General features: G+C 36.3%; 2 protein-coding genes across 2 annotated transcripts in view; one reads left to right on the forward strand and one right to left on the reverse strand.

Moving 5' to 3' along the window:
* The window catches only part of LOC308413593 (vomeronasal type-2 receptor 116-like), a gene marked incomplete at both ends in the record, with an annotated part of 711,488 nt that overhangs the window by 545,505 nt on the left and 138,198 nt on the right, over positions 1-27,785 (reverse strand). The window lies entirely within an intron of this gene.
* Positions 1-27,785, forward strand: part of LOC308414000 (vomeronasal type-2 receptor 116-like) — a gene marked incomplete at both ends in the record, with an annotated part of 40,710 nt that overhangs the window by 9,601 nt on the left and 3,324 nt on the right. Inside the window, 5 exon segments of the mRNA XM_080909167.1 lie at positions 7,043-7,166; positions 9,788-10,675; positions 22,081-22,160; positions 22,220-22,459; positions 27,193-27,316. Coding sequence (XP_080765293.1) covers positions 7,043-7,166; positions 9,788-10,675; positions 22,081-22,160; positions 22,220-22,459; positions 27,193-27,316 — 1,456 coding nt within the window.

Genomic DNA, 27,785 nt, shown 5'->3' on the forward strand with positions numbered 1-27,785 from the left:
GTAGATTCCTTTTGGTAGGATGGCCATTTTTAAAATGTTGATCCTTCCAATCCATGAGCATGGGAGATTTTTCCCTTTTCTGAGATCTTCCTCGATTTTCTTCTTTAGAGGTTTGAAGTTCTTGTCATACAGGTCCTTAACTTTCTTAGTTAGAGTCAAACCAAGGTATTTCATAGTTTTTGTGTCTATTGTGAAGGGTGTCTTTTCCCTAATTTTTTCTTTACACGTTTGTGCTTTAAATATAGGAAGGGTACTGATTTGTTTGAGTTAATTTTGTTTACAGCCACTTTGCTGAACTTGGTCATCAGGTCTATGAGTTGTCTGGTGGAATTTTTGGGGTCACTTATGTAAACTGTCAGTTCATCTGCAAAGAGTGATGTTTTTACCTCTTTCTTTCTGATTTGAATCCTTTTTATCTCCTTTTGCTGTTTAATTGCTCCAGCCAGGACTTCCAGTACTATGTTGAATAGGTAGGGGGGAGAGTGGGCAGCCTTGTAGAGTCACTGATTTTAGTGGGATTGCTTCAATTTTCCCACCATTAAGTTTGATGTTGGCTGTTGGTTTCCTGTATATTGCTTTTATTATGTTTAGTTATGGACCTTGGATTCCTGTTCTTTCCAGGACTTTTAACATGAAGGGGTGTTGATTTTTGTCAAATGCTTTCTCAGCATCTAGTGAGATGACCATGTGATTTTTTTCATTGAGTTTGTTTGTATGGTGGATTACATTGATGGATTCTCCCAGGGATGAAACCTACTTGGTCATGATGAGTGATCATTTTGATATGTTCTTGGATTCGTTTTGCAAGGATTTTGTTGAGTATTTTTGCATCAATGTTCATAAGTGAGATTGGTCTGAAGTTCTCTTTCCTTTTAGGGTCTTTGTTTGGTTTAGGAACGAGGGTTATTGTAGCCTCAAAAAATGAGTTAGGTAGTATTCCATTGCTTTCTGTCTTGTGGAATAGTTTGGAGTGTATTGGTGTTATGTCCAGAATAAATGTCTGATAAAATTCTGCACTGAACCAATCTGGACCTGGGCCTTTTTAGGTTGGGAGACTTTTAATGACTTCTACTACTGTCGGTGTTATGGGATTATTTAGATGGTTTACCTGGTCCTGGTTTAACTTTAGGATCTTGTATCTGTCTAGGTATTCTTCCATTTCCTCCAGATTATCCAACTTTGTGGAGTATAGGCTTTTGTTGTAGCACCTGATGATTTCTTGAATTTCCTCAGTTTCAGTTGTTATGTCTCCACTTTCCTTTCTGATTTTGTTAATTTGTATACTCTCTCTTTGCCCTCTAGTTAGTCTGGCTAGGGGATTATCAATCTAGTTGATTTTCTCAAAGAACCATCTCTTCCTTTTGTTGATTCGTTCAGTGGTTCATTTTGTTTCTATTTGGTCTATTTCCGCTCTAAGTTTGATTATTTCTTTCCAGCTACCCTTCTTGGGAGTATCTGCTTCTGTTTATTGTAGAGCTTTCAGGTGTGCTGTCAGGTTGCTGATATATGCTCTCTTCAGTTTCTTTTTGGCCACGCTTAGGGCTATGAGTTTTCCACTCATTTCAGCTTTCATTGCATCCCATAGGTTTGGGTATGTTGTGTTTTCGTTTTCGTTAAATTCTAGAAAGTCCTTAATTTCTTTCTTTCTTTCTTATTTGACCCTGCTGTAGTTTAACAGTGCATTGTTTAGTTTCCATTTGTATGTGGGCTTTTTGTTGTATTTGTTGTTGTTAAAGACCAGCCATATAACATGGTGACATGAGAGAATGCATGGGAATATTTCTATCTTCTTATATCGATTGAGGCTCGTTCTGTGTCCAATTATGTGGTCAATTTTCGAGAAGGTACCATGGGGTGCTGAGAAGAAGGTGTAATGTTTTGTTTTAGGAAGCTATGTTCTGTAGATATCTTTTAATTCCAGTTGGTGTGTAGTCTATTCTAATTTTATAGTATTATTGTTCAGTTTCTTTTTCCATGATCTGTTCATTGGTGATAGTGGGGTATTAAAGTCTCCCACTATTATTGTGTGGGGTGAAATGTATTTTTTGAGCTTTAGTAGGGTTTCTTTTATGAATGTGGGTGCTTTTTTATTTGGAGCATATATGTTAAGGATTGAGAGTTCCTCCTGACAGATTTCCCCGGTAATGAGTAAAAAGTGTCCTTCCTTATCTTTTTTGATAACTTTTGGTTGGAAATTTACTTTATTTGATATTAGAATAGTCACTCCAGGTTGCTTCTTAGGGCTGTTTGCTTGGAAGGTTTTTCCACCCTTTTACTCTGAGATAGTGTCTGTCTTTGTCTCTGAGATGAGTTTCCTGTATGCAGCAAAATTCTGGATTTTGTTTATGTATCCAGTCTGATAGACTATGTCTCTTTATTGGGGAGTTGAGTTTATTTATGCTAATAGATATCAAGGAATAGTGGTTCTTGTTTCCTGCTATTATTGCTTTTGTAGGTTGAGTTGTGTCTGTGTCTCTTTCTTCTTTTGGTTTTCTTGCTTAGGAGTTTTTCTGTTTTTACTAGGATGTAACTCCCCTCATTTATTTGGTTTTCCACCTACAATTTGTTGTAGTGCTGGGTTTGTGGTCAGATGTTGTGTAAATTTAGATTTGTCTAGAAATATCTTCATCTCTCCATTTATGGTGATTGATAGTTTTACTGGGTATAGCAGCTTGGGCTTGTGATCTCTTAGGGTCTGCATGATGTCCATCGAGGCTCTTCTAGATGTCATAGTCTCTGTTGAAAATTCGTGTGTGATTCTGATTGGTCTGCCTTTATATGTTACCTGACCTTTTTTCCCTTACTGCTTTTAGTATTCTTTCTTTGCCCTGGGCACTTGGTGTTTTGACTATTATGTGTCAGGAGGAATTTATTTTCTGGTCCAGTCTATTTGGATTTCTAAAAGCTTCTTTTATGTTCGTGGTCATCTCATCCTTAATGGTAGGGAAGTTTTCTTCTATAATTTTGTTGAAGATATTTACTGTGCCTCTTAGTTGATATTCTTTTTCCTCTTCTATTACTATTATCCTTAGGTTTGGTCTTCTCATTGTGTCCTGGATCTCCTGGACATTTTGGGTTAGGAGCTTTTTGGTTTTTGCATCTTCTCTGGCTGTTTTGTCTACGTTTACAATGTTGTCTTCTGCCCCCGGGATTCTCTCTTTCATCTCTTGTAGTCTTTTGGAAATGCTTGCTTCTGTTACTCCTGATTTCTTTTTTAGGTTTTCTACCTCTATGGTTATCTCTTTTAGTGTTTTCTTAATTGTGTCAATTTCCGTTTTAAATTCCTTCTTCCATTCCTTCATGTGTTTGGTTCTGTTTTCCTCTAGTTGTTTGAGTTCTTTGAGTGTTTTTCTTGTTTCCTCTTTAAAAGCTTTTGATACTTTTTGCCTTTCCTCCTGTTCTTGTTTAAGGATTTCTATCATCATCTTGAGGTGTGATTTTAGGTCTGCGTCTTCTTTTTCTGGAGTGTTTGTCATTCCAGTGTTCACTGTTATGGGAGATCTGGGTACTGGTGGGGACAGGTTTTCTTGGTTTCCTTGGGATATACTTTTTCACTTTCCTCTTGCCATCTTGTTGTCAGTAATCTGTTCTTGCCTTTCCCTTGTATCTGGCCTGTGTAACTGGATCTCCACTTGTCCTGGTGGCAGATGGTCTGAGCACTGTTCTGCACCCCTAATCCGCCGGGTGGGAATAGAGTTTTCAATTGGGTTCCTGGTCCCTGGATCAGGCAGTGCAGGGGCGTGCTCTCAGTGTGTACTTGGCAGAGATTTCTCTGCTTTCTGGCTTCTCAGATCCCCTTCTCACCAGTCCTTAACCTTTGGGAACTGCTGGTTCAGGTGGCAGATGGGCCGAGCCCTGTTCTGAGCCCCAAATTCACCAGGTGGGAACAGAGGTCCCAATTCTGGCTTCCTGGTCCCTGGATCAGGCAGGGCAGGGACTGCTTTCTGTGCGCACTTGGCAAAGATCTCTCTGCTCCCTGGATGTCCAGATACCCTCCTTACCAGTCTTTAAACCTTTGTGAACTGCTGGTCCAGGTGGCAGATGGGCCGACCCCTGTTCTGTGCTCCAAAGAAGCCAGGGGGAACAAAGGTCCCAATGCTGTGTTCCTGGTCCATGGATCATGCAGGGCAGGGTCGTGCTTTCTGTGCGCACTCAGCAGAGATCTCTCTGCTCCCTGGCTGCCCAGATCTCCTTCTCACCAGTCTTTAAACCTTTGGGAACTGCTGGTCCAGGTGGCAGGTGGGCCTAGCCCTGTTCTGCACCCCAAAGTCTGCATCTATTTCTTTAGGTTACAAAAGATTTCTTCTGTAATTTTCTTGAAGAACTTATTGGCCTTTAAGTTGGGAATCTTCACTCTCTTCTATACTTATGATTCTCTGGTTTGATTTTATCATCAAGTCCTGGAATACCTGGATGTTTTGGGTTAGAACCTATTTGCATCTTGTGTTTGCTTTGACTGTTGTGTTACTATGTTGTTTTTTATGATATCTTCTACCCCTGACAATCTTTCTTCTCTCCCTTGTATTCTCTTAGTAATGCTTGCATCCATGACTCTTGATCTTTTTCTGGGTTTTCTATCTCCAGGGTTGTCTCCCTTTGTGATTACCTTACTCTTTCTATTTTTATTTTTAGATTCTGGATGGTTTTGCTCAATTTCTTCAACTTTTATGTAGTGTTTTCCTGTATTTATCTATGGGATTTTTAGTGTGTGTGTGTGTGTGTGTGTGTGTTTGTGTGTGTGTGTGTTTGTGTGTTCTTTTTAAAGGCTTCTACCTTTTTACATTTGTGTTTCTGTATTTCTTTAAGGTAGTTAGTTATGACCTGATTAAACCCCTCTAACATGATCATGAGTTTTGATTTTATATCAGAATCTGGCATTCCTGGTGGATTTGGGTATCAAGGACTTGCTGTGCTGGGGGAACTGGGTTCAAATGATTCCATGTGCCTTGGCTTTTGTTGCTTACATTCTTTAACTTGCCTCTCACCATCTATTCACCTCTGCCATTAACTAGTCTTGCTGACTCTGAGAGGGGCTTGTCCCTTCTGTATTCCTGTGTATCATCACTACTGGAGGACCAGCTCTATCCTAACAAATTCTGGGTAAAGGGAGCTGTGGTACAGGTTTCACTTAGTGCACAAACAGAAACTCAAAGACATCTGTCCTGAAAGGCTTTTTGATTCCTGCATTCTGCAAGCTCCAGGCAGGAATCTCAGAGCAGAAGTGGGGGTCTTACCTGTGCTCTCAGGTATGTCAGCACTCTTGGGAGGCCAGCTCTCTCCCAGAAGTTCTGGACACAGAGAGCTCTATTACAGGATCAGCTTCAGGTGCATGAGGAAAACAGAAGGAACCTGTCCCAGCCTGCTCTTTGGTTCCTGTGTCCTGAGGCTCCAGGTAGGTTCCACTTAGGCCAGAAATTTGAGCAGGCATGGTAGACTCTGCTGTGTTTTCAGATGGGTCAGAATTCCTGAGAGATCAGCTTTTTCCCAGTTGAGTCTGGGAACAGAGAGCTGTAGCACAGGGTCATCATTTCCCATCTTCCAAGCTTGAATCCACCACCCTTAGAGCTCAAGGTAGAGACACAGGACCAGTAGCACTGAGACACAAAATGAATTCCACTTCATGGGCTTCTGAATCCTCGCTCTCTTCTATACCTATTATCCTTATTTTTTATTTCATTTGTCCTGGATTTCCTGGATGTTTTGTGTGAGAAGCTTTATACAAGTCCAATACAGGTTTGTTGAGAGTTAAAGAAATAAAACAAAACAAGAGATAGAACATTAGGAAGACTATTGATATGACAAGGTTTTCTTTTACAACCCAATTGAAGGTACTATAATACATGCAGAGAATATTATTATCCATGAGTGTCAGAAATAAAAGTCAGGTAGTTTTGTTTGTTTATGTTCTTATCCAAGCACTTTAGAGGCAGAGTTCTGAAAATCTGTATCTCTTTCGTGCCAGTCTGCCCTATATTGTGTTTCTAAAACAGCCATATGTAATATGAAGCCTCTCCCTTAAAATAAATTAAAATAAAGTACAACATCATGCCAATTACACTTACTCTAACTTAACATAGTCTTCAAAATATTGCAATGGGTTGACATAAATTTGAAGAAAATTATAGGTAAGAAAAGGAGAAAATGTACTCTGAAATTAATTGGGAATATTAATCTACCCTGTTTCAAAACTATTAAAACATAGGAAAATATTTTCAAATATTCAATTAACTTTAAATACCTATTTTTTATTTAGGTTTTTAGAGTACTGTTAGATACTGTAGAACATTTTTACTTCATGGAACACTGTATATTCAAGGACACTACACTTCAATTATCATTTCCAACTTTATGAAAAGTGTGTCGGCATATTCTGCAGCTTTTTATGTACAGTTTTTCTTGCTTTCCAAATTTATTGCAGATAATATTTCCTACCTATGATTTAAGGTCATATTTTTTCCTGTTTCAAATGTCTACATAATATAACTTGCTTCTCTGTTGCTTTAATTAAACTTTGATCATGAGCAATGTGTTTGACGTATGGCTTATAGTCATAGGAAAACAAGGGTAGATATCTAGAGACAGGTACACAAGTACAGATTTTAATAGAACACTACTTCCTGGTTCTATTGCCCACAGTGAGATGGGCATTCCCATATCAATTACCAAACAAGAAAATGCTTCAGAGTTATGAGGACAGGCTATTGTTGGATGAAATAATATTTCAAAATTTTCTTGGTATATTCACAGTAAATAGTGCCAATTGGAAAATAATTAGCCAAAAAATATCAGGTTGTAATTTCTGTAGATTTTGCACACAGCTCACTGTCAGCTCTTTTTTCTTAGTTAGCAGATGTTCAGAAACTATCCAACATTTTTGTCAGTGTATTTCCAATATTCATGTGATCATTAAACATACGACAAGGAGAACTGTCCATCAGTTACTGTACATGTAATAAACTTTTTGAAATCTTAATGTGCTAATATAAAACATAAAAGAAATAGCTAAAACTCATTATCCACATGTGTCTACTTCTGTTCTCAGATGCCATCCTCAGTGTGCAGTGCAGATTGCAGTCCTGGATTCAAAAGAATCTGGAAGGAGGGAATGGCAGCCTGCTGTTTTCTTTGTAGCCCTTGTAGTGAAAATGAAATTTCTAATGAGACAAGTGAGTGTTTGCTGCTCTGATAAATCATGAAAATATGTTTTTTTCTGTTGTACCACACTGAGTTGATGAAGTCAACCAAAATGCAAATGAAGTATAAAACATATAACTTTTATGAGTTCTACATATTCATATGTATATGTGTTTGTATATATCTATGTATAGAAATAGTTATATACAGAGAGAAAGAGAGAGAAGTAGAGAGAGATTGAGAGAGAGACAGAGAGAGAGAGGGACAGAGAGAGAGACAGAGACAGAGAGAGACAGAGAGAGAGACAGAGACAGAGAGAGACAGACAGACAGACAGACAGAGAGACAGAGACAGAGACAGAGTGACAGAGAGAGAGAGAGAGAGAGAGAGAGAGAGAGAGAGAGAGAGAGAGAGAGAGACAGAGAGGAAGAGAACATTAACTCAATTCTGCCATAGAAAAACAAACACATATACCTTGTTTATTGACCTACAACCAACTCTTTTTAAATTAATGGACCATTAGATTTTCACAAAGAAATACTTTATTAAATAAAACTTGTATTTCAGGGAATTTTCCACAAGGTTTCCCCAATAGTTAACCTATTTTAAAACAACATATATATTCGATTTTAGTCACAATATTTTTAAAAGACTTAATTTAGTGCTATTTCATGCATATATCTGTCCTGCATAAAATTATGCACAACATGTACATGTAGGAGTCCCTGGGAACCAATTTAATGTAGAATCAACTTGACTAAGTCATGAGACTGCTAGGTACAAAGCACATGTTCTCTGTAAGTTTACATAGAAGGGTAAAGTATTTGCAAATTTTTGAGAAGCTGCTAAGTATGTTACTTAAAGAACCATGTTCAAATCCAGATGTGATCTGAATCCAGGATGTAAAGAAGAGTTGGCCCATGATGTAGAATACACATAGAGAATCATATTAGCATGTCACATACCTAGCCCATTATTAAAATATTTAATTTGGGTTGACAAAATGCAACAAGTTTATGGTTAGCTTTTCAATTATTTTGCCCCTTATTCAATATAATGAATTAAAATCCTTTAAACACATGTCATGCCTGTGCGATGGTTCAACAGTTAAGTCATTTGTTGCTAAGGTTTACAATCTGAGCTTATACCCAAGATGCATTGAACCAAGCAACCTACTCAGGAGATGTCTTTTAAAGTGATGAATTCTAACATTTACTATGTTTGAAAATAATTTTTGAAAGTATACTGAAATCATTTTAGATGTAAAACCAAATAAGAATTACTATTTACATCAATGGATTCCACACATACTGCATAGTATATTTTATTACATTAATTGCTTATAAATGTGGGATGGGTAAGACCTGTTCAGTACACATATGAGTAAATAATAGACCTGTAAGTACATTTACATACACTTGTGAGACACCTGACATGGCTGATGGGTCTGAACTCAGGTTCTCTTAGAGAAGAATATTCTATTCATACCTAATCCAACTTCTTAGGCTTTTAGACAACTTATCACATGATAGATCTCCACAAATGCACTGCTCCAGTTAAGAATTCTGACAACCAACAAAGCACATCAAGATTTGATGAAATGACATAAATATGAAGTGAAACTACAATGAGTTCATATTGTGGCCATGATCAGGATGACACTTAGGAATGGGGTACCATTACTTAATAAAAACCATCTGGGTTACCACTCTAGCTGGAGAATTCCTCTGTTCTGTTTCTCATTCTGTTTGTCAATACTGATTTCATTGCTGAGTGTATTCACAGACACTGAGTCCCCTAGGAATGGAGATGAGGCAAGGATGAAAGTGCTCAGTACTCCAAATGAAGAATCGAGTTGAAGGGCTTCTTACTATAAAGTATCTAGAGTTGTCTTTTCCCTTCAGTGCTAATATTATTTCAACTCATGAACAATAACCAGATCTTTTATTTACTTATTGTTAGATGAGGATATTCTCAGGGCTCTTTTCTTTAATGTTTACTACTTTTAAAATATAAGTATTATATTAGCTTTCATTCTCCACCTTCTAATGACTTATGACAAAAATCGTGTAAATTCAGTAATGCAATTGTCAAACTTACACACATACAGACAGACACACACACACATTCATGCTGCCTACTTGTTTTATTTGTTTTTGTTCTTTTTTTGTCAGTGAGATTGATCTACTCAGTTCTATGGTACCTATTACAGGTCTTGTCCCAGAGGAAGTCAGGGTCTCAATGTGTCATAGGGACTGAAAAAATAGGTCAGTCAATATGATTGGGAAACTGTGTAGGGTTTTGTATTTATAAAATGAACCCAATTGCATTATGAATTACAAATGTATCTTCTCTAAATTAAATAATCTAGTAGATATAAATATAGAAACAATAATGCTTTAGGAAATCTTTGCATTCTGATAACATAATGAATTATATAATCAACAATTTAAATAAATGAATGCCTGAATTGATTTTCCCTTTAATTTTTAAGAACTTTAAAATTGAAAGTGATGCTGTGCAGCAATGTCTTTCAAATAAATTCTCCTTATCAAAGGCATCATTGCAAGGCTTCTCTCAACATCCTCTCTTAAAATACCTTGCCCATAAAATTTCTAAAGCAGTGCTAACCTAACTTTCCTTTTCATATCAGATATGGATCAGTGTGTGAATTGTCCAAAAGGATACTATGCCAACACAGAACACAACAAATGCCTTCAGAAAGCTGTGATCTTTCTAAGCTATGAAGACCCCCTGGGGATGGCTCTTGCCTTACTAGCCTTCTGTCTCTCTGCATTCACAGCTCTGGTACTTTGGGTCTTTGTGAAGCACCATGACACTCCTATTGTGAAGGCCAATAACAGAATCCTCAGCTACCTATTGCTGGTGTCACTCATGTGCTGTTTTCTGTGCTCCTTTTTCTTCATTGGACATCCTAACAAAGTAACCTGTATCTTACAGCAAATCACCTTTGGGATTGTATTCACTGTGGCTGTTTCCACAGTTCTGGCCAAAACCGTAACTGTGATCCTGGCATTCAAAGTCACAGACGCAGAAAGAAAGTTCAGAAACTTCCTTGTATCAGGGACACCCAACTACATTATTCCCATATGTACCCTTTTTCAGTGTATTCTGTGTACAAGCTGGATATCAGTTTCTCCTCCCTTTGTTGATACTGATGAACACTCTGAGCATGGCCACATCATCATTGTGTGCAACAAGGGCTCAGTTACTGCATTCTACTTTGTCCTGGGATACTTGGCCTGCCTGGCCCTTGGAAGCTTCACTGTGTCTTTCTTGGCCAAGAATCTGCCTGACACATTCAATGAAGCCAAGTTCTTGACCTTCAGCATGCTTGTGTTCTGCAGTGTCTGGCTCACCTTCCTTCCTGTCTACCATAGCACCAAGGGCAAGGTTATGGTTGCTGTGGAGATCTTCTCCATCTTGGCATCTAGTGCAGGGATGCTTGGATGCATCTTTGCACCCAAGATCTACATCATTTTATTGAGACCAGACAGAAATTCTATACAAAAGATCAGGGAAAGATCATATTTCTGAACCAATATTTAAGAAATTCTGTCACATGTAAAGTTGAAACCTACCCAATAAATGTTGGGTTTCAGTGCATGTGTCTAGTTTAGAATCCCTCTCACTGGTTCCTCTAGTGATATCTGGAAATATCCTATATGCTGATCTTGTATGCACTGTCCATAAAATCTTACACTCATTCATGTGTTTAGTGTCCTCCGGGAAAATAAAATTCTCTAGTTATTATTACAGTTTTAGTTATCATGTTGCTGTCATGAAGATATTCCCTTGTAAAATGTCCAAAGCAGGTGATATGGTTGTTAAATCTCTGAGCTTGTATAGAACGTGGGTTCCAGGACAGACCACGCTATGTATACACATAGAAACTATTTCCAAATCAAACAAACAGGCAAACAAAAATCCTAAATAATTAACAAAGATGAAATCAGAATTTATCCATTGGTTTACAGTAGGAGTAATACATGTCAAGTTTTTTTTTTTTAGCTGGTATTCAAGTGACTGGCCCATTTTCTAAGGAGGAAATATTATTTTTTCCTCCCAAATACAAACATACTTTATCCAACAATGGACAGAAGCTGGTGACTTCTATGGTCCAATTAATGAATAGTTGGTAGAAGTTGAGGAGGACGGTGAGCAGTCTCAAATATCTTGGACAACTAAGAACTTTCAGAAACTGAGCCACTAAACAGGCAGTATTCACCAGCCGATATGAGGCTCATAACACATGCGCTGCATAGGACGGCCTGGTCTGGCCTCAATGACAGAAGGCACACTTAACCCCCAAGGGCCTTGAGGCTCCAGGGATTGGGTAGGTCTGAGGATTGGAGAGGAAGAGATATCCTCTTGGAGATGGGAGAGCAGGTAAGGGATGAGGTGGGGTATAAGTACGAGTCAGGCACTGAATTATTACAGGAATAACAACTGGACTGTTAAAAATAGATTAAAGAATAATAAAATAAAATAAGCTTGTAGATATGTTAACATGCTCTAATATTGTAGATATAGAAGGGATAGGAAAAACTCCTGACATTTTCCTGCCCTTATTTTTCTCAGAGACTGCTCTCAGCATGCACTTCTGGCTCAGCTCTTTGACTCAGAAAATTCTAGAATGATGGACATGGAACAAGATGCTTTGGCTTTGCTACTTTGTAAAATCTAAACTTTGCCTAAGGACAATTGACTGTTCTCGGCTACACTAAACCCTTCACATTTGGCAATTCTCCTCCAACAGTGGGATGCATATTTTGTCTTAAATGAATCACAATTAACTGAAAGTATCACTGCCCGAAGTTAGTCTTCTCAGAAATATCATCATTAACAGTATCCCTTTAAGAAACACATTTAGTATTAATATCCACATTTTTCTCAGAGAAAATTTATGGATGATTTTATTTATACAAAAAATGCTTGATATTTAAACTGCACGAATTTAATATAATAAGTGGTCTTCTCTAAAATTCCATTGCTATTATATTCCAATCTTGAATTTTATCAACATTTTCCTATACTTTCATACTTATTGTATGGGTCCCAATACATTTTGTGGTTACACTGTAAGTGGAGGAGCCATTGAACATCATCAAAGGGTCAAAGGTCAACTGGACTATACTTGTCAGCTGCTGGGAATCCAGGTTGAAGAACTTTTTGAGATTAATGAAGAAGACACATGGATACTTGTAGCATTAAAAGAAAACTAGTAAAATAAAGAGAGTGTAGACTCTTTTCAAAAACTAGATACCCCATTTCAAAAATCACATAATTTTATATCTTTTATAAAAGAATTTTTAATAATTTTGACACATGTTATATAGGATATAAGAACTCTTATATTTCACTTTTTATATGCACCCAGTTGATTGTGTTGCAATGTAAAGGGTTAAAACGTTATTGGGGCTGGATATATTGCTAAGTGGTTAAGAGCACTGACTGGTCTTCCAGAGGTGCTGAGTTCAAATTTATTAATGACATGTGGCTCACAACCATCTGCAATGTGATCTGATGCTCTAATATAAGGAGGGAAACTACATCCTAGTACGAAGAAGAAAATAGCAAGAAAACCAAAAGAAGAAAGACACACAGGCACAATTCTACCTCTAAAAGCAAACTTAGGAGAAAACAGCGTCCACTGTACTTTAATATCTGTTAACATAAATGGACTCAATTCCTCAATAAAAAGACATTGTCTAACAGACTGGATATGCAAACAGAATCCAGCATTTTGCTGCAAACAGGAAACTCATATCAGAGACAAAGACAGACACTATCTCTGAGTAAAAGTTTAGGAAAAAAAATTTCAAAACAAACGGCCCCAAGAAGCAAGCTGGAATGGCCATTCTAATATTGAATTAAGTAGATTTTCAACTAAAAGTTATCAAAAAAAGATTAGGAAGGACACTTTTTACTTATTACAGGGAAATTTTTCAGGAGGAACTCTCAATCCTTAAAATATATGCTCCAAACACAAAAAGACCCATATTCATAAAAGAAACACTACTAACTCAGAAAATACATTGCAACACACACAACAATAGTGGGAGACTTCAACACCCCACTCTCATCAATGGACAGATCATGGAAACATAAAATGAGCAAAACCGCAGTGAAACTAGTAGAGGTTATGAATCAATTGGGATTAATAGACATCTACAGAATATTTCATCCTAAAACAAAAGAATACACCTTCTTCTCATCACCTCCCAGTACCTTCTCCAAAACTGACCATATAAACGGTCACAGAACAAGCCTCAATAGATATAAGAAGATTGAAATACTCCCATGCATTGTATCAGATCACCATGGACTAAGGCTGGACTTTAATAACAAAAAATACAACAGAAAGCCCATATACACATGGAAACTAAACAATGCTTGATTAAACAATACCATGGTCAAAAAAAAAAAAAAAAGAAATAAAGGATTGTCCAGAATTTAATGAAAATCAAAACACAACATACCCAAACCTATGGAATGCAATGAAAGTAGTACTGAGAGGAAAACTCATAGGTCTGAGTGCTTCCAAAATCAAAGGGGAGAGAGCATACATTAGCAACTTGACAACACAGTTGAAAGCTCTAGAAACACAGGAATCAGATACATCCAAGATGAATAGATGGCAGTAAATAATCAAAGTCATAGCAGAAATTGACCAAATAGAAACAAAAAGAACCATTCAAAGAATCAACAAAACCAAGAACTGGTTCTTTGAGAAAATTAAGAAGATTGATAAACCCTAAGCCAGAATAACTAGAGGGCAAAGAAAGAGTATCCAAATTAACAACATCAGAAAGGAAAGTGGAGACATAGCAACTGAAATAGAGGAAATTCAAGAATTCATTAGATACTACTACAAAAGCCTATACTCACCAAAGCTGGAAAATCTGGAGAAAATGAATGAATTCCTAAACATATATCATATATTAAAGTTAAACCAGGACCAGGTAAACCATCAAAATAATCCCAAAAGAAATAGAAGCATCAATCAAAAGCCTCCAAACCAAAAAAAGCCCAGGTGTAGATGGGTTCAGTGCAGAATTCTATCAGATATTTATTGACAAACTAATACCAACACTCTCCAAACTATTCCACAAAATAGAATCTGATGGAACACTACCTAACTCATTTTTTGAGGCCACAATAATCCTCATTCCTAAACCACACAAAGTCCCTGCAAGAAAAGAGAACTTCAGGCCAATCTCACTAATGAACATTGATGCAAAAATACTCAACAAAATACTTGCAAACTGAATCCAAAAACACACCAAAAGGATAATTCACCATGTTCAAAAAGGCTTCATCCCTGGGATGTAGGCATGGATTAATATACAGAAATCTGTCAATGTAATCCACCATATAAACAGACTGAAAGAAAAATACCACATGGTCATCTCACTAGATGCTAAGAAATCATTTGACAAAATTCAACATCCCTTCATGTTAAAAGTCCTGGAAAGAACAGGAATCCAAGGCCCATATCTAAGCAAAATAAAAGCAATATGCAGAAAACCAACACACAACATCAAACTTAATGGTGGGAAACTTGAAGAATTCCCACTAAAATCAGGGATTAGACAAGGCTACCTACTCTCCCCCTACCTATTCAACATAGTACTGAATGTTCTGCCTGAAACAATCAGACAGCAAATGGAAATCAAAGGTATACAAATTGGAAAGAAAGAAGTAAAAATATTATTGTTTGAAGATTACATGATAGTGTACTCAAGCGACCCCACAAATTCCACCAGAGAACTCCTAGAGGTGATAAAGCAGTTCAGCAAAGTGGCTGGATATAAAATTAACTCAAACAAATCAGTAGCGTTCCTATATTCAAAGGACAAACATGCAGAGAAAGAAATTAGGGAAAAGATACCCTTCACAATAGTTAAAAACAATATGAAATACTGTGGTGTGACTCTAACGAAGCAAGTGAAGAACCTGTATGACAAGAACTTTAAATCTCTAAAGAAGGAAATCAAGGAAGATCTCAGAAAATGAAAGATCACCAATGCTCATGGTTTAGAAGGATCAACATTGTAAAAATGGCCATTTTACCAAAAGCAATCTACAAATTCAATAAAATCCCCATTAAAATTCCAACCCAATTCTTAATTGAGTTGGACCTAGCAATGTGCAATTTCATTTGGAATAACAAAAGACCTAGAACAGCGAAATCCATCCTCAACAAGAAAACATCTGTGGGAATCACTGTCCCTTACATCAAGCTATATTACAAGGCAATTGTGCTAAAAAACTGCATGGTATTGGTACTGAGATAGGCACTTGGATCAATGGAACATAATAGAAGTTCCAGAATTGAGCCCTCACAAATATGGTCACTTGATTTTTTACAAAGGATCTGTAAACATTCAATGGAAACACACAGCCTCCTCAACAAATGGTGTTGGTCCAACTGGCACTCAGCATGCAGAAGAATGAAAATAGACCCTTTCTTATCTCCTTGTACAAAGCTCAAGTGCAAGTGGATCAAAGATCTCCACTTAAAACCAAGTATACTGAAATTATTAGAAGAGAAATAGGGAAAACCTTAGAACACATATGCATAGGAGGAAATTTACTTAACATAACACCAATGGCTCGTACTCTAAGGTCAAATATCGACAAATGGGACTTAATAAAATTGCAAAATTTATGTAAGGCTAAGGAAACTGTCAAGAGAACAAAACGGCAGCCAACAGATTGTGCAAAGATCTTTATTAACCCCACATTTTATAGAGCCATAATATCCAAAGTATACAAAGAACTCAAGAAGTTAGACACCAGAGAATCAAACAACCCTATTAAAAATGGGTTTCAGAGCTAAATATAAGGTTCTCAATTGAGGAATATCAAATGGCTGAGAAGCATCTAAGGAAGTGCTCAACATCCTTAGCCATCAGGGAAATGCAAATCAAACAGTCCTGAGATTTCACCTCACACCAGTCTGATTGGCCAAGATCCAAAACTCAGATTACAGCTGATGTTGGCAAGGTTGTAGAGAAAGAGGAACACTTCTCCACTGTTGGTGGGGTTGTAAACTGGTACAACCACTCTGACATACAACAAAGACACATGCACCACAATGTTCATACGAGCCCTATTTATAATAGCCAGAAGATGGAAAGAACCCAGATGCCCTTCAGTAGATGAATGGATACAAAAATTGTGGTACATTTACACAATGGAGTACTATTCAGCTATCAGAAACAATGACTTTATGAAAATCTTAAGAAAATGGATGCTTCTAGAGAATATCATCCTGAGTGAGATTACTCAGTCACAAAATAACAGAAATAAAATGAGGCCACTGATAAATGGATACTAATGCCAGAAAGCTCAGAACACCCCAAAAACAACTCAAAGCCTATATGAAGTTCTGGGGAAAAAAAGAAAATGAAAAACCTTTATGCTTTATCTTTACACAGCAAGAAAACTTTGACTAATTCGATGTTACGTCTTGTTTTACATGTACTTTGTGCTCATTGTAACTTGTAAAATCTTAATGAACACTATCAAATATTTTAAAAAAACAGGTACTGACAAAAATTTATTCATATGTTTTTATGCAAAATGCTTAAAATATTTACATTTATCTTTGTTTTTTAAAATAAAGTTGTTCAATTAAAAAGACAAAATATAAAAATAACTCATAATGTTAGAGTCTAGAGAACTGAGTAAAGCTTTCAAAAACTGCCACAGAGCTAACTAAAGAATTCTCTGGTGAGTAATATTGAATGGCTAAGAAGCAACTAAATAAATGCTCAACATCCCAAATCATCAGAGAAATGAAAACCAATACAACCATGAGATACCACCTCATACCAGTCAGAAACAAAAACCAAAAACTCAGGTAACAGTATATGTTGATAAGGATGTGCAGAAGAGAAATAGTTCTCCAGTCTTGGTGGGGTTTTAATCTGGTACAACCACTCTGAAAATCAGTCTGGCAATTCCTCAGAAAATTGACATAGTACTACCTGAGGACACAGCTATATCACTCCTTGGCATATACCCAAAGAAGCTCCAAAATCTAAGAAGGTCACATGTTCCACCATGTTCATAGCAGCCTTATTTAAAATATATTTAAGTTGGAGAGAACCATGATGTCTTTTAAAAGAGAAATAGATATAGAATTTGTGGTGCATTTACACAATGGAGAATTACTCAGCTATTAGAAACAGTGACTTCATAAAATTCATAGGCAAATGGATGAAACTTGTAGTTATCATACTGAGTGAGGTAACCCAGTCACAATAGAACATTCATGGTATGTCCTCACTAATATTCGAATAATGGAACAAAAAGCTCAGGATATCCGACAAACAATTCACTGAACCTGTGAAGCTCAAAAATAAGAAAAGCCAGATGGCGGGTTCCTCTGTACTTTTTAGAAGGGAGAACAAAACACTCATCAAAAAAAATAATGGGACAAATACAGGAGCCGGGATTGGTGAAAAGATTTTATAAAGACTGCCTCACGTAGGGATTCATCCCACATGCAACTACTAAATCCATGCATTATTGCTGATGCAAAGTAGTGCTTCCTGGAAGGAACCTGACATGGATTCCTCCTAGAAGCTTTGCTAGAACCATTCTGATATAGTGGAAGATGCTTGAAGCCAACCATGGAACTGAACACAAGGACTCCAATGAAGAATTTAAAGAAAGGATTGAAGTAGCTGAAAGCCTTAGTGACCCTATGGTCAAATCACACTTATTAACTGACCAAACCCACCACGGCTCCCAGAGACTAAAACACCAACCAGTGAGTTTGCATAAGGAAACACATAGCTCCATGTGCATATACAGCTGAGGATACCATTTTTTGGCATCAATGAGAGGAGAGAACTTTGGTTCAGAGAAGGCTTATTTTCCCAGTGTAGGGAAATGCCAAGGTGCTGAGGAGGGAAAGGGTGGTTGGGAGAAGGAGCATCTCATGGAAGCAATAGGAGGGGGTGGGGGAAAGTATTTGGGAAAGGGGATAACATCTGAAATTTAAATACAGATAATATTTAATAAAAAATAAAGGAAAAAAGAATAAGTCCTACTTGAAGATAGACTTCAAGCAACATCTGTCCCTTTGAGTGTTACTTCTTTTGAGCTCCCCTTGCCAACCGCAGACTGCTAATGATTTCCTTTCTAACATGAATTTTACCTTTCTTCTGGAATAGTCATCTATTTATATTATACCTTCCAGAATTCTACTACTTTTTTCTCATCTGCATAACTTTCTGGGCATTTTTTTAACTTCTTGCCAATTTACTACAATCAGGAAGAAATATATTGCATTTATTTCAATAACACCTTCCCAAATTAAAAACAAACAAACAAACAGGACACATCACTTCTGCAATGAAAAATGAGCAAAAACAATGTAGGAAAAACAATGTAAGAAAAATAAAGAATGGATGGGTCAGCACATGTTACTAAATTAAAAATAAAGCCTGAGAATCAGAGATGAAGATTATGGTTGGAAGCCCAATATTAGGATTACTTTCTCATTAGTATTGAATGTAGAGTCCCAGATACTAAAGCACCAACCAAAGAGTACAAAGGAAAGACCTATGGCTCTAGCTGGATATGTGGTCCAATCTGGCATATCTTCTAGAAGGGTAACCCTTTTTCCTGTGAAGGCTCAGTGATGCAGGGTGGAGGAATGCTATGATGCTAAGGCAGGAATAGGTAGGCAGGTGGGGGAGCACTTCATACAGGCCAAAGAAAAGGGGCTAGGGTGTTTGTGATGGTGAAAATGGGAACAGGATAAAATTTAAGACGTTAATAAATAAAATAACCAGAAGAATTAAAGAAATGAAAGCACACAGTGTGGCACTCTCTGAGTTTTCTTCAACCAGTAAAACTCAATCTTTATCATGCAACTTAACTGTGGTTCTGTGAAGAACTGTATTGTATAATTTTGATTGAGTGGGATTAAATATATACTGAATTGGTCTTGTTATTGAAACTCAAGACAATGGAAGCACTGGCCTCAATTAATCTGTTAGTGTGACTCTTGTCTTATAGGCCATACACTACATGGTCTGTGGCACTCCTTGACTATAAACATATCCTACCTCTTTCTGACTTGTACTTTGTAATACAATTTTCAGGGTATCTTGAGATCCACTTAACTCATTTATAATGGTGTTCAAATAATCACCTTGTTGAAACTTCCCTAGGACCTAAGTTGAATGAAAGGGCTTCCTTCCAGGCCTTCAAAGTCATGAGGGATGCCATGGAGCCTGAGAAGATTTTATCCTCCTAAGTGTTTACCTACCCTTGTTTATTACATGGGCTGTGGGTACCAGTTGCAGAACTGCAGGGAAGAAAGTGTTTAAATTTCTCCAGGGCTCAGAAACAATCTGAAAAACAAATGAATCATGAGTATGCAAAAAACATCTCCTTTGTCCAGAGAAATAAAAGCTGGTAGAAATTTGAAGGGCTGATATGCATGGCACTTCACCATCCATTCTGCACAGATTTCAGACAGGAAGATATGTTTATTTTGATGGTAGTCTTCTTCCTCCTCAACATTTGACTTATCATGGCAAATTTCATTGATCCCAGGTGCTTTTGGAGAATAAATTTGAATGAGGTCAATGATAAGGACTTGTGGGAAACTTGTTCCTTCATCCTTGCAGCAGTTCAGAAGCTTGTGGAGAAAAATTATTTTAATCAGACTCTGAATTTCCTGTAAGTGCATTTTAATGATTCCATGTAAATGAAATTAAATATTTTCTGAGTGATCTGAAGATGAAGATTAGGCAAACCCTTGAATCTTCTCTCCTGTTCCTAAATCTGAGCACCAAGAAACAAGCTTAATTCTTTTACAAATTCAATAGTACTTTCTCCTTCTTTTTAATCCAATAAAAGTTTTGCTTTTCTTCCAATGGCCCCTGATCTAAAGCCTAGAAGCTGAGGAAAATATCACCATTTACAGTGATCCGTCACATAAAGCCTTCTTGTAACAGTTTATGTCACACTGTAGCCAGGAATGACTTATTGAAAATGGTCACATTATTTGTCTTGTACAGGACTGTGCATCTATTGAGTATAAGTGACCCTGCCTAGACATCTGTCCACAATAAACACTGTTCTCTTTTACGGAGAAACAACTAAACACCACAAATATGCTTTGACATTAACCTTTACAGTGGATGAGATCAACAGGAATCCTGACCTCTTGCCAAATATGTCTCTGACTATAAAATACACTTTGGGCCACTGTAATGGAGAAATGACAACATTGTTATATGGACTTAATGTACAACGATTGCATTTCCTAACTATAAATGTGATGAAGAAATTATGTATTCATTTCTGCTTACAGGACCAAATTGGAGGGCATTCTTATATTTGGAGTTATATTTGAATACTTTCATATCTCCACATGTGAGTTATCATATGCCAGTAATTCTGAAATTCATATCACTTTCAGGGACTTTGACATCAATTAAGAAATTCAGTGGATGAGTCTGGATTCATGCTTATGTCAATCTATGCAGTTCCATGGTACTTACTAATCAGAGACACGATAGGATTTTGCTAGTGGCCACCTCCAGAAGTTGACAGATTCCAGAAAGGAGGAATTGAGGAGGTCATGAAGAATTGTTTGGCACAGTGGGAGAGAGGATCTTGCAGCTTTAACAGACTGGCATTCAGAGATTTATTTATACAAATCTCAATAAGCAGAGATTGATTCATATTGCTTCAAAACATAAAACATATTACTTATGTCCCCAGATTTGTGTTTTTTGGTCATTTGTTTAGATTATCATTGGTAAACCATGAAATAACAGAGTTATCACTTACCATTATGAATTAGTTACACTAATGGAACAGTTAAAATTTATTTATCAGTGATAAACTATGATAAAATGAAGTTATATTTACAGAATTTTTCTCAATAACCCAGCTTTTAGGTATCTAGAGTATTTTTGCAAAGGCATGGGAGACTATAGTTAATCTGTGAGCTCATGACATTTCAATGGCACTATATAGGATGAAAAACTCTAGTCCAGTCTGCAGAGTTAGATATTTTACTACCAATGGATGTATGACTGACTATTAATTGTCTGAGTGTCAACTGTCCGTAGACAAACTGGCAAAACTTTCAACAGCATACTGTTATAGTTATTAAAAGTAATTTTTTAAAATAATGTAATGATTATTTCATATGTTTATGGTAATTATTGCTATGTTTTAGTTAGTTTCTTTTGTTTCCTCATCATAACATACAAAAGTAGACCTTCTTAAGTGAACTTTCTTAAAGAAGGGTTTGGCGGTTCTGATAACTTGTTCTTTCATATTTTTCCACATGATTATTTTTGCATCATAATAAGACACTTGTTGTGGAAGAAATAACCTCATCCAATCTAACTTGTTTTTGTATATTTTCCTCAAGAGATACAATCTACGAATCCGACATATTTGCCTTATAATTGGCTGGGTATTTAGTATTAAATCTGATCTGCTACTAACACTTTCAGGCTGGCAAATCTTGTTAAAAATTTTAAATTTACATTGTTTTGCTTTTCACTTTCCTGAGGGTGTACAAAGGCAGATATTCTCACAGTATTTTGAAGCCTTATTCTAAAAAGCAGATTTCTGGCATCTTTCTGTGAGTTACAACCTATAGTGTACAAGATAAGAATATTTTTCATAAAAGCAAAAGCACTAGTATTAATAGAACTTTACTGTTCAATATTAGAAGTTTTTTAAGATTAAGGCATAATAAATGCCTTTCTAAAATTTAGACAAATATACCCAAGTTGTAAATATATTAAAATCCCTCCAACCATTAAAAACAAAGATATCAAGACAGAAGCTCAAAAACAAAATGAAAGTTATTATAACATGCAAATATATTGTGTTACACCTTTGTATAAAGCTATTTTTGCTGTTCAGAAGTATGTGTGCCAGGCTTCCACATTTGCTCATTTGAATCAGACATGAGAGGACAAGTCACAGGTAATCACTGTTTGCAGGTAAATATGATCACAGGTTTTTATGTGCACCACACCTCATGATGCTCTTTGTGTTGTAGCTCCTTCAGCTGACCTATGGACATTTCCATTCCATCTTCAGAGATAATGAACAATTTCCCTATCTCTATCAGATGGCCCCAAGCCACACATCTCTAGCATTGGCAGTGGTCTCCTTCTTACTTTACTTCAACTGGAACTGGGTCGGCCTTGTCATAATCTATGATGATCAAGGTCATCAGTTTCTCTCAGAGATGAATAAAGAGAGTGAAGAAAAGGGAGTTTGCTTCGCCTTTGTTAACGTATTAAAATATCAGAGTTCATATTATTACATAACTGAATTGCACCACAAAAAATTGCGATGTCATCTATAAATGTTATTATCATTCATGGGGAAGCCGAGAGTATTATTGAATTGAGTTTCAGAATGTTGGAATCTCCAGCTATACAGAGAATATGGGTCACCACAAAACAATATAATTTCCCTACCAGTAACAGAGACTTAACTCATGGCACATTCTATGGGACTCTTACTTTTTTACACCACCATGATGAGATTTCTAGCTTTAAAAATTTTGTACAAACAGTGTACCATCCCAGAAGCAAAGATTTGTATCTAGTAATTCCAGATTGGAAGTACTTTACCAATGAATCCTCAGCATCCGACTGTAAAATACATCCAATATCTCACTGGAATGGCTAAAGGAACAGATGTTTATCATGGTCTTTAGTGATGGTAGTCATAACATATACAGTGCTGTGTATTCCGTGGCCCATGCACTCCATGAGATGAATCTGCAACAGATTGATCATCAGGCAACAGACAATGGGAAAGGAGCCAATTCTCCCTGCTTGAAGGTAGAGTTTCTTCTATTGGATTATGCTGGATGTTTTTAATTTCATAGTCTTGTAGAGACTCTCAGATGCCCACAGTCAATGAAATAGGAAATATTTTCCAAAATAGATAGGTTTCTGTACTTTTTTCCTAAAGAGAAAAGGAAATCTAGTGGCTGGTATAAATGTTAGTGGAAAAAGAAGTTACAGGGTATACATGAAATTTTGTGGTTTCATATAGAGTGCCCGAATATCCATCCACATACTGCTCTCATATTGGATATAAAGACCTTCCTCTTGCAATTTCTCCATGGTGGGAAGATAAGTTTTTATTTTTAAGTGTCAATTACATGAAAATCATTTTAATGAATGATTTTCTGTAGGTTTTTCCATTGATTTGCCCCCAGTGTAGACTGTGGCGAACTTACTTGGTTTCCTCAGAGTAAGTAAACAAGAAATAGTGTTGGTGTTCAGTTTGGTCTATAGATATGTGTGAATTTATCTTTCTCACTGTGTACATGTATGTGTTTTACTCTTTGTGTGAATCTGTGTTTATATTTCTGTTGTTTTGTGCATACATGTTTACTTCTCTATATGACTGGAAATAAGAAACAATTTTTTATGTATGACTTTGTTTTATAAGCATGTTCATATATGTATGTTTGGTTTTTTGTTGATTTATCAGATATGTTTCCTTCTGTAAATATTTATATATTTTGTGTTTATGTGTTTACATGTATTTGTGTGTAGTCTTCTGTGTATGTGTCTGCCTATATTTTTTGTGATTTCATTGGCCTTTTCCTGCCTTTTTGTGATTAGGTGTGAGTATAAATTTCTCTGTGTCTCAATATCATTATGGATTGGTGCTTATATATTTACACCTCTCTCCATGTTTCAATGTCGATGTGTGTTTGTGTATGTGATTGTGTGCATGTGTATGTGTGTGTGTGTGTGTGTGTGTGTGTGTGTGTGTGCCAGTATATGTTATTTGTGTTATTTGGTATCTATGTTTTTATTCCAGTGCATATATATCTTTCTTTTACCCAGATTGTTTACATATATGTGACAACATTTATGTATATTTGTGTGTGAATAATTGTATAGCTGTATTTTTATATGTGTAACTTAGAAAAGATTTGAGCAGTTCTCTGTGTTAATGTGTGTGTGTGTGTGTGTGTGTGTGTGTGTCTGTGTCTGCGTGTCTGTGTGTGTGCATATGCATGTGTCAGTGTGTTCTGCATATCTGTGTTTGGTTCTGCATTTTTGTTTTCTTTTGTTTAACAGTCTTCTCTGAGAGAACTAATATTCTTGGAATAGTATCATTTCATTTCATTTGCAAATGCTGTAATTTCTCTTTCATTCTTTAAATGGAGTTGCCATTTCTACGTCATCATAATCCTTCGTGTGCCTTGAAGGAACATATATACAATATAGAATGATGCTTGTCTTTCAGATAAATTCCTTTCTGAGAAAGGTCAACTTTATTAATCCTCTAGGGGACAGAGTGATTATGAAACATAGAGAAACACTGCAGGTAGATTATGACATTTTTCACTTTTGGAATTTCTCACAACAAGTTGCGTTTAAGGTGAAGATAGGACAGTTCAGCCAATATTTTCCACATGGTCAACTCTTTCACTTATCTGCAGAAACAACTGAGTTGTCCACACGATGTAGAAGGGTGAGTGTGCACTAACTTAATGATTCAAAATACACAACAGTAAACATATTGAAATGAAATACTTTGTAATAGAAGGAACCAATTCCAGACTCCTGTATTATGTTTTTCTTTTTCGTTATTGACATACATTTATTAATTCTTTGAAGAATTCATACATGCATAAAATATACCTTTGTCATTTCAAAACCATTTTCTGAAATATAACAATTAAAAATTCTTTAACCAATATTGATATTCTTTCTTTTAAACTGAACAATATTCTCTTCATTCTTACATAGTAATCTGTTTCATTACCATAAACCTCTAGAAGAGATGTTGATAAGGGTGAGATTAATGTTACAGATATGAAATACTAAGAGCCCTGATTGCTGAGGGTCAGCTCAGTGCACATTGAGATACTGAAGGAAATCTGTACCAAAATGCTTTTTGATTTCTCTGTTCTGAAGGTTCCAGGCAGGTCCCTCAGAGCAGAATTGGTGTTCCTACCTGTGCTCTGAGGTTTGTCATCACTCCTGGGAGGCCAGCTCTCTCCCCCCAGGATCTGGGTACAGAGAGCTGTATTACAGGGTCAGCTCTGGGTGCAAATTGAAACCAGAAGGAACCTGTCCCAGAATGTTCCTTGGTTCCTGTGTCCTGAGTGTCGGGGTGGGTTCTTTTTAGGTAAAAAAATTGAGCAGAAGGAGTCTGTTCTGTGTCTTCAGATGATTTAGCACTCCTGAGAGACCAGCTTTCTTCTAGTTGGGAGTGGGTACAGAGAGCTGTAGCACAGGTTCATCTCCAGGCATAGACAGAAACCAGGAGGATCCTGTCCAGACTGTTCCTTGGTTACTGTGTCCTGAGGCCTTCAGATGGGTGCCTCAGAGCATAAATGGTGGTTTTCTTTGTTCTTTCAGGTGTGTGGCATTCCTATGAGACCAGCATTTTCCCAGCATAGTTTCTGTACAGAGAGCTGTAGCACAGGATCAACATTTCTTGTCTTCCAAGCTTGCATGCACACTCCTCAGAGCTCATGATAGAAACACAAAAGCACTTGCACTGAGACATAAAACCACTTGCACTTCATGGGCTTCAGAGTCCTTGCTCTCTTCTATACCTATTATCTTTACATTTGATCTCATTTCTCCTGGATTTCCTGGATGTTTTTGGTTAGAAGCTTTTTACAAGCCCAAAACTAGTTCGTTCAGAGTTAGAGAAACAAAACAAAACAAGTAATATAACATCAGGAATACATTTTGATATGCCAATGTTTTTTATTTTACAACTCAATTGACAGTACTATAATACATACAGAAAATATTATTATCCATAAGCATCAGAGAAAAGTCAGGTAGTTTAGTTAGTTCATGTTTGTATGCAAGCACTTTAGAGGCAGAGGTCTGAAAATCTCTATCTCTCTCATACCAGTCTGCCATATATTGTGAATCCAAACCATCCATGGGTTATATGAAGACACTACCTGAAACACATTAGCATAAAGTAAAAAAATATGCCCATTTTCCTTACAATGACTTAACATAGTCTTCAAAATATTGTACAGAGTTGACACAAAGTTGTAGAAAATTTTAGTTAACAAAAGGAGAACCTGTACTCTAGTCTTCATTGGGTATATTAATCTACTGATACATCATGATAAAACCCTGTTTCAACAATATCAAAATAATGGAAAATATTTGTCAAATCTTTAATTAACTTTAAACAATCTTATTTTTATTTAGGTTTTTCCAGTATTTGTAGCCACTGTATAAAAATTTTACCTCTTGAAATCCTGCATATTCAAGGACAATACACATCAATTTATTATTTCCAACTGTATTAAACCATCATCTTTATATTCTGCTGTGTTTTTTTATATACAGAGTTTCATAATTCTTAATGCTAATTTATTCCAGATAATATTTTTTACCTATAATGTAGGGGCATATTTTTCAGTTTTAAATGTTTTCAAAGAGTAACTTGCTTCTCTATTTCTTTAATTAAACTTTGGTCATGAGCAATGTGAGGAGGAAGGGGTGATTTGATGAATGGCTTATAGTTATAGAAAGATAAGGGTGGATATCTAGAGACAGGTAATAAAGCATAGATTTTAATAGAACACTACTTACTGGTTCTACTGCCCACAGTGAGATGGGCATTCCCATATCAACTACCAATTAAGAGAATACTTCAAAGTTAAGTGGACAAATAGTGTTGGATGAGAAAGTATTTCAAAGTTCCCTCTCTCTGTTCACAGTACTTAGTGTAAAATTGAAAATAATTACCCACAAACCATCATGTTAAAATTTCTGTAGATTTTGCACACAGCTCACTATCAGCTCTTTTTCTGGAGTTAGTAGGTGTTCAGAAACTATCCAGCATTTCTTCAGTGTATTTCCAATACTCATGTGGTCATTAAACATACAACAAGGAGAACTGTCCATCAGTTACTGTACATGAAATAAACTTTTTGAAATCTTAATGTGCTAATAGAAAACATAAAAGAAATAGCTAAAACTCATCCACATGTGTCTACTTCTGTCTCAGATGGCATCCTCGGTGTGCAATGCTGATTGTAGTCCTGTATTCAAAAGAATCTTGAAGGAGGGAATGGCAGCCTGCTATTTTCTTTGCAGCCCTTGTGGTGAAAATAAAATTTCTAATGAAACAAGTGAGTGTTTGCTGCTCTGATAAATAATGCAAATATATATTCCTTTTGTACCTCATTGATATAATGAAGTATAAAGTATATAACTTTTCTATTATCTAGTTATATATACATATACATATACATACATATATATATACATATACACACAGAGACACACACAAACACACACAGACACACACACACACACACACACACACACACACACACACACACACACATATATCGAGAGAGAGAGCATTAACGAAATTCTGCCAAAAACATACAAGTACACATATCTTGTTTCTTGACCTACATACACAATGACACTTTTCGAATTAATAGAAGATTACACTTTCACAAAGTAATACTTTAGAAAATAAAACTGCTATTTGAGGCAATTCTCCACAAGATATCCCCAATAATTAACCTATTTTTAAACTACATATATTTTCTATTTATTCACAATATCTTAAAAAGAATTAATTTAGTC

The sequence above is a fragment of the Micromys minutus genome (genome assembly GCF_963924665.1).
Source record: "Micromys minutus genome assembly, chromosome: 32".
Classification (NCBI taxonomy): Eukaryota; Metazoa; Chordata; class Mammalia; order Rodentia; family Muridae; genus Micromys; species Micromys minutus.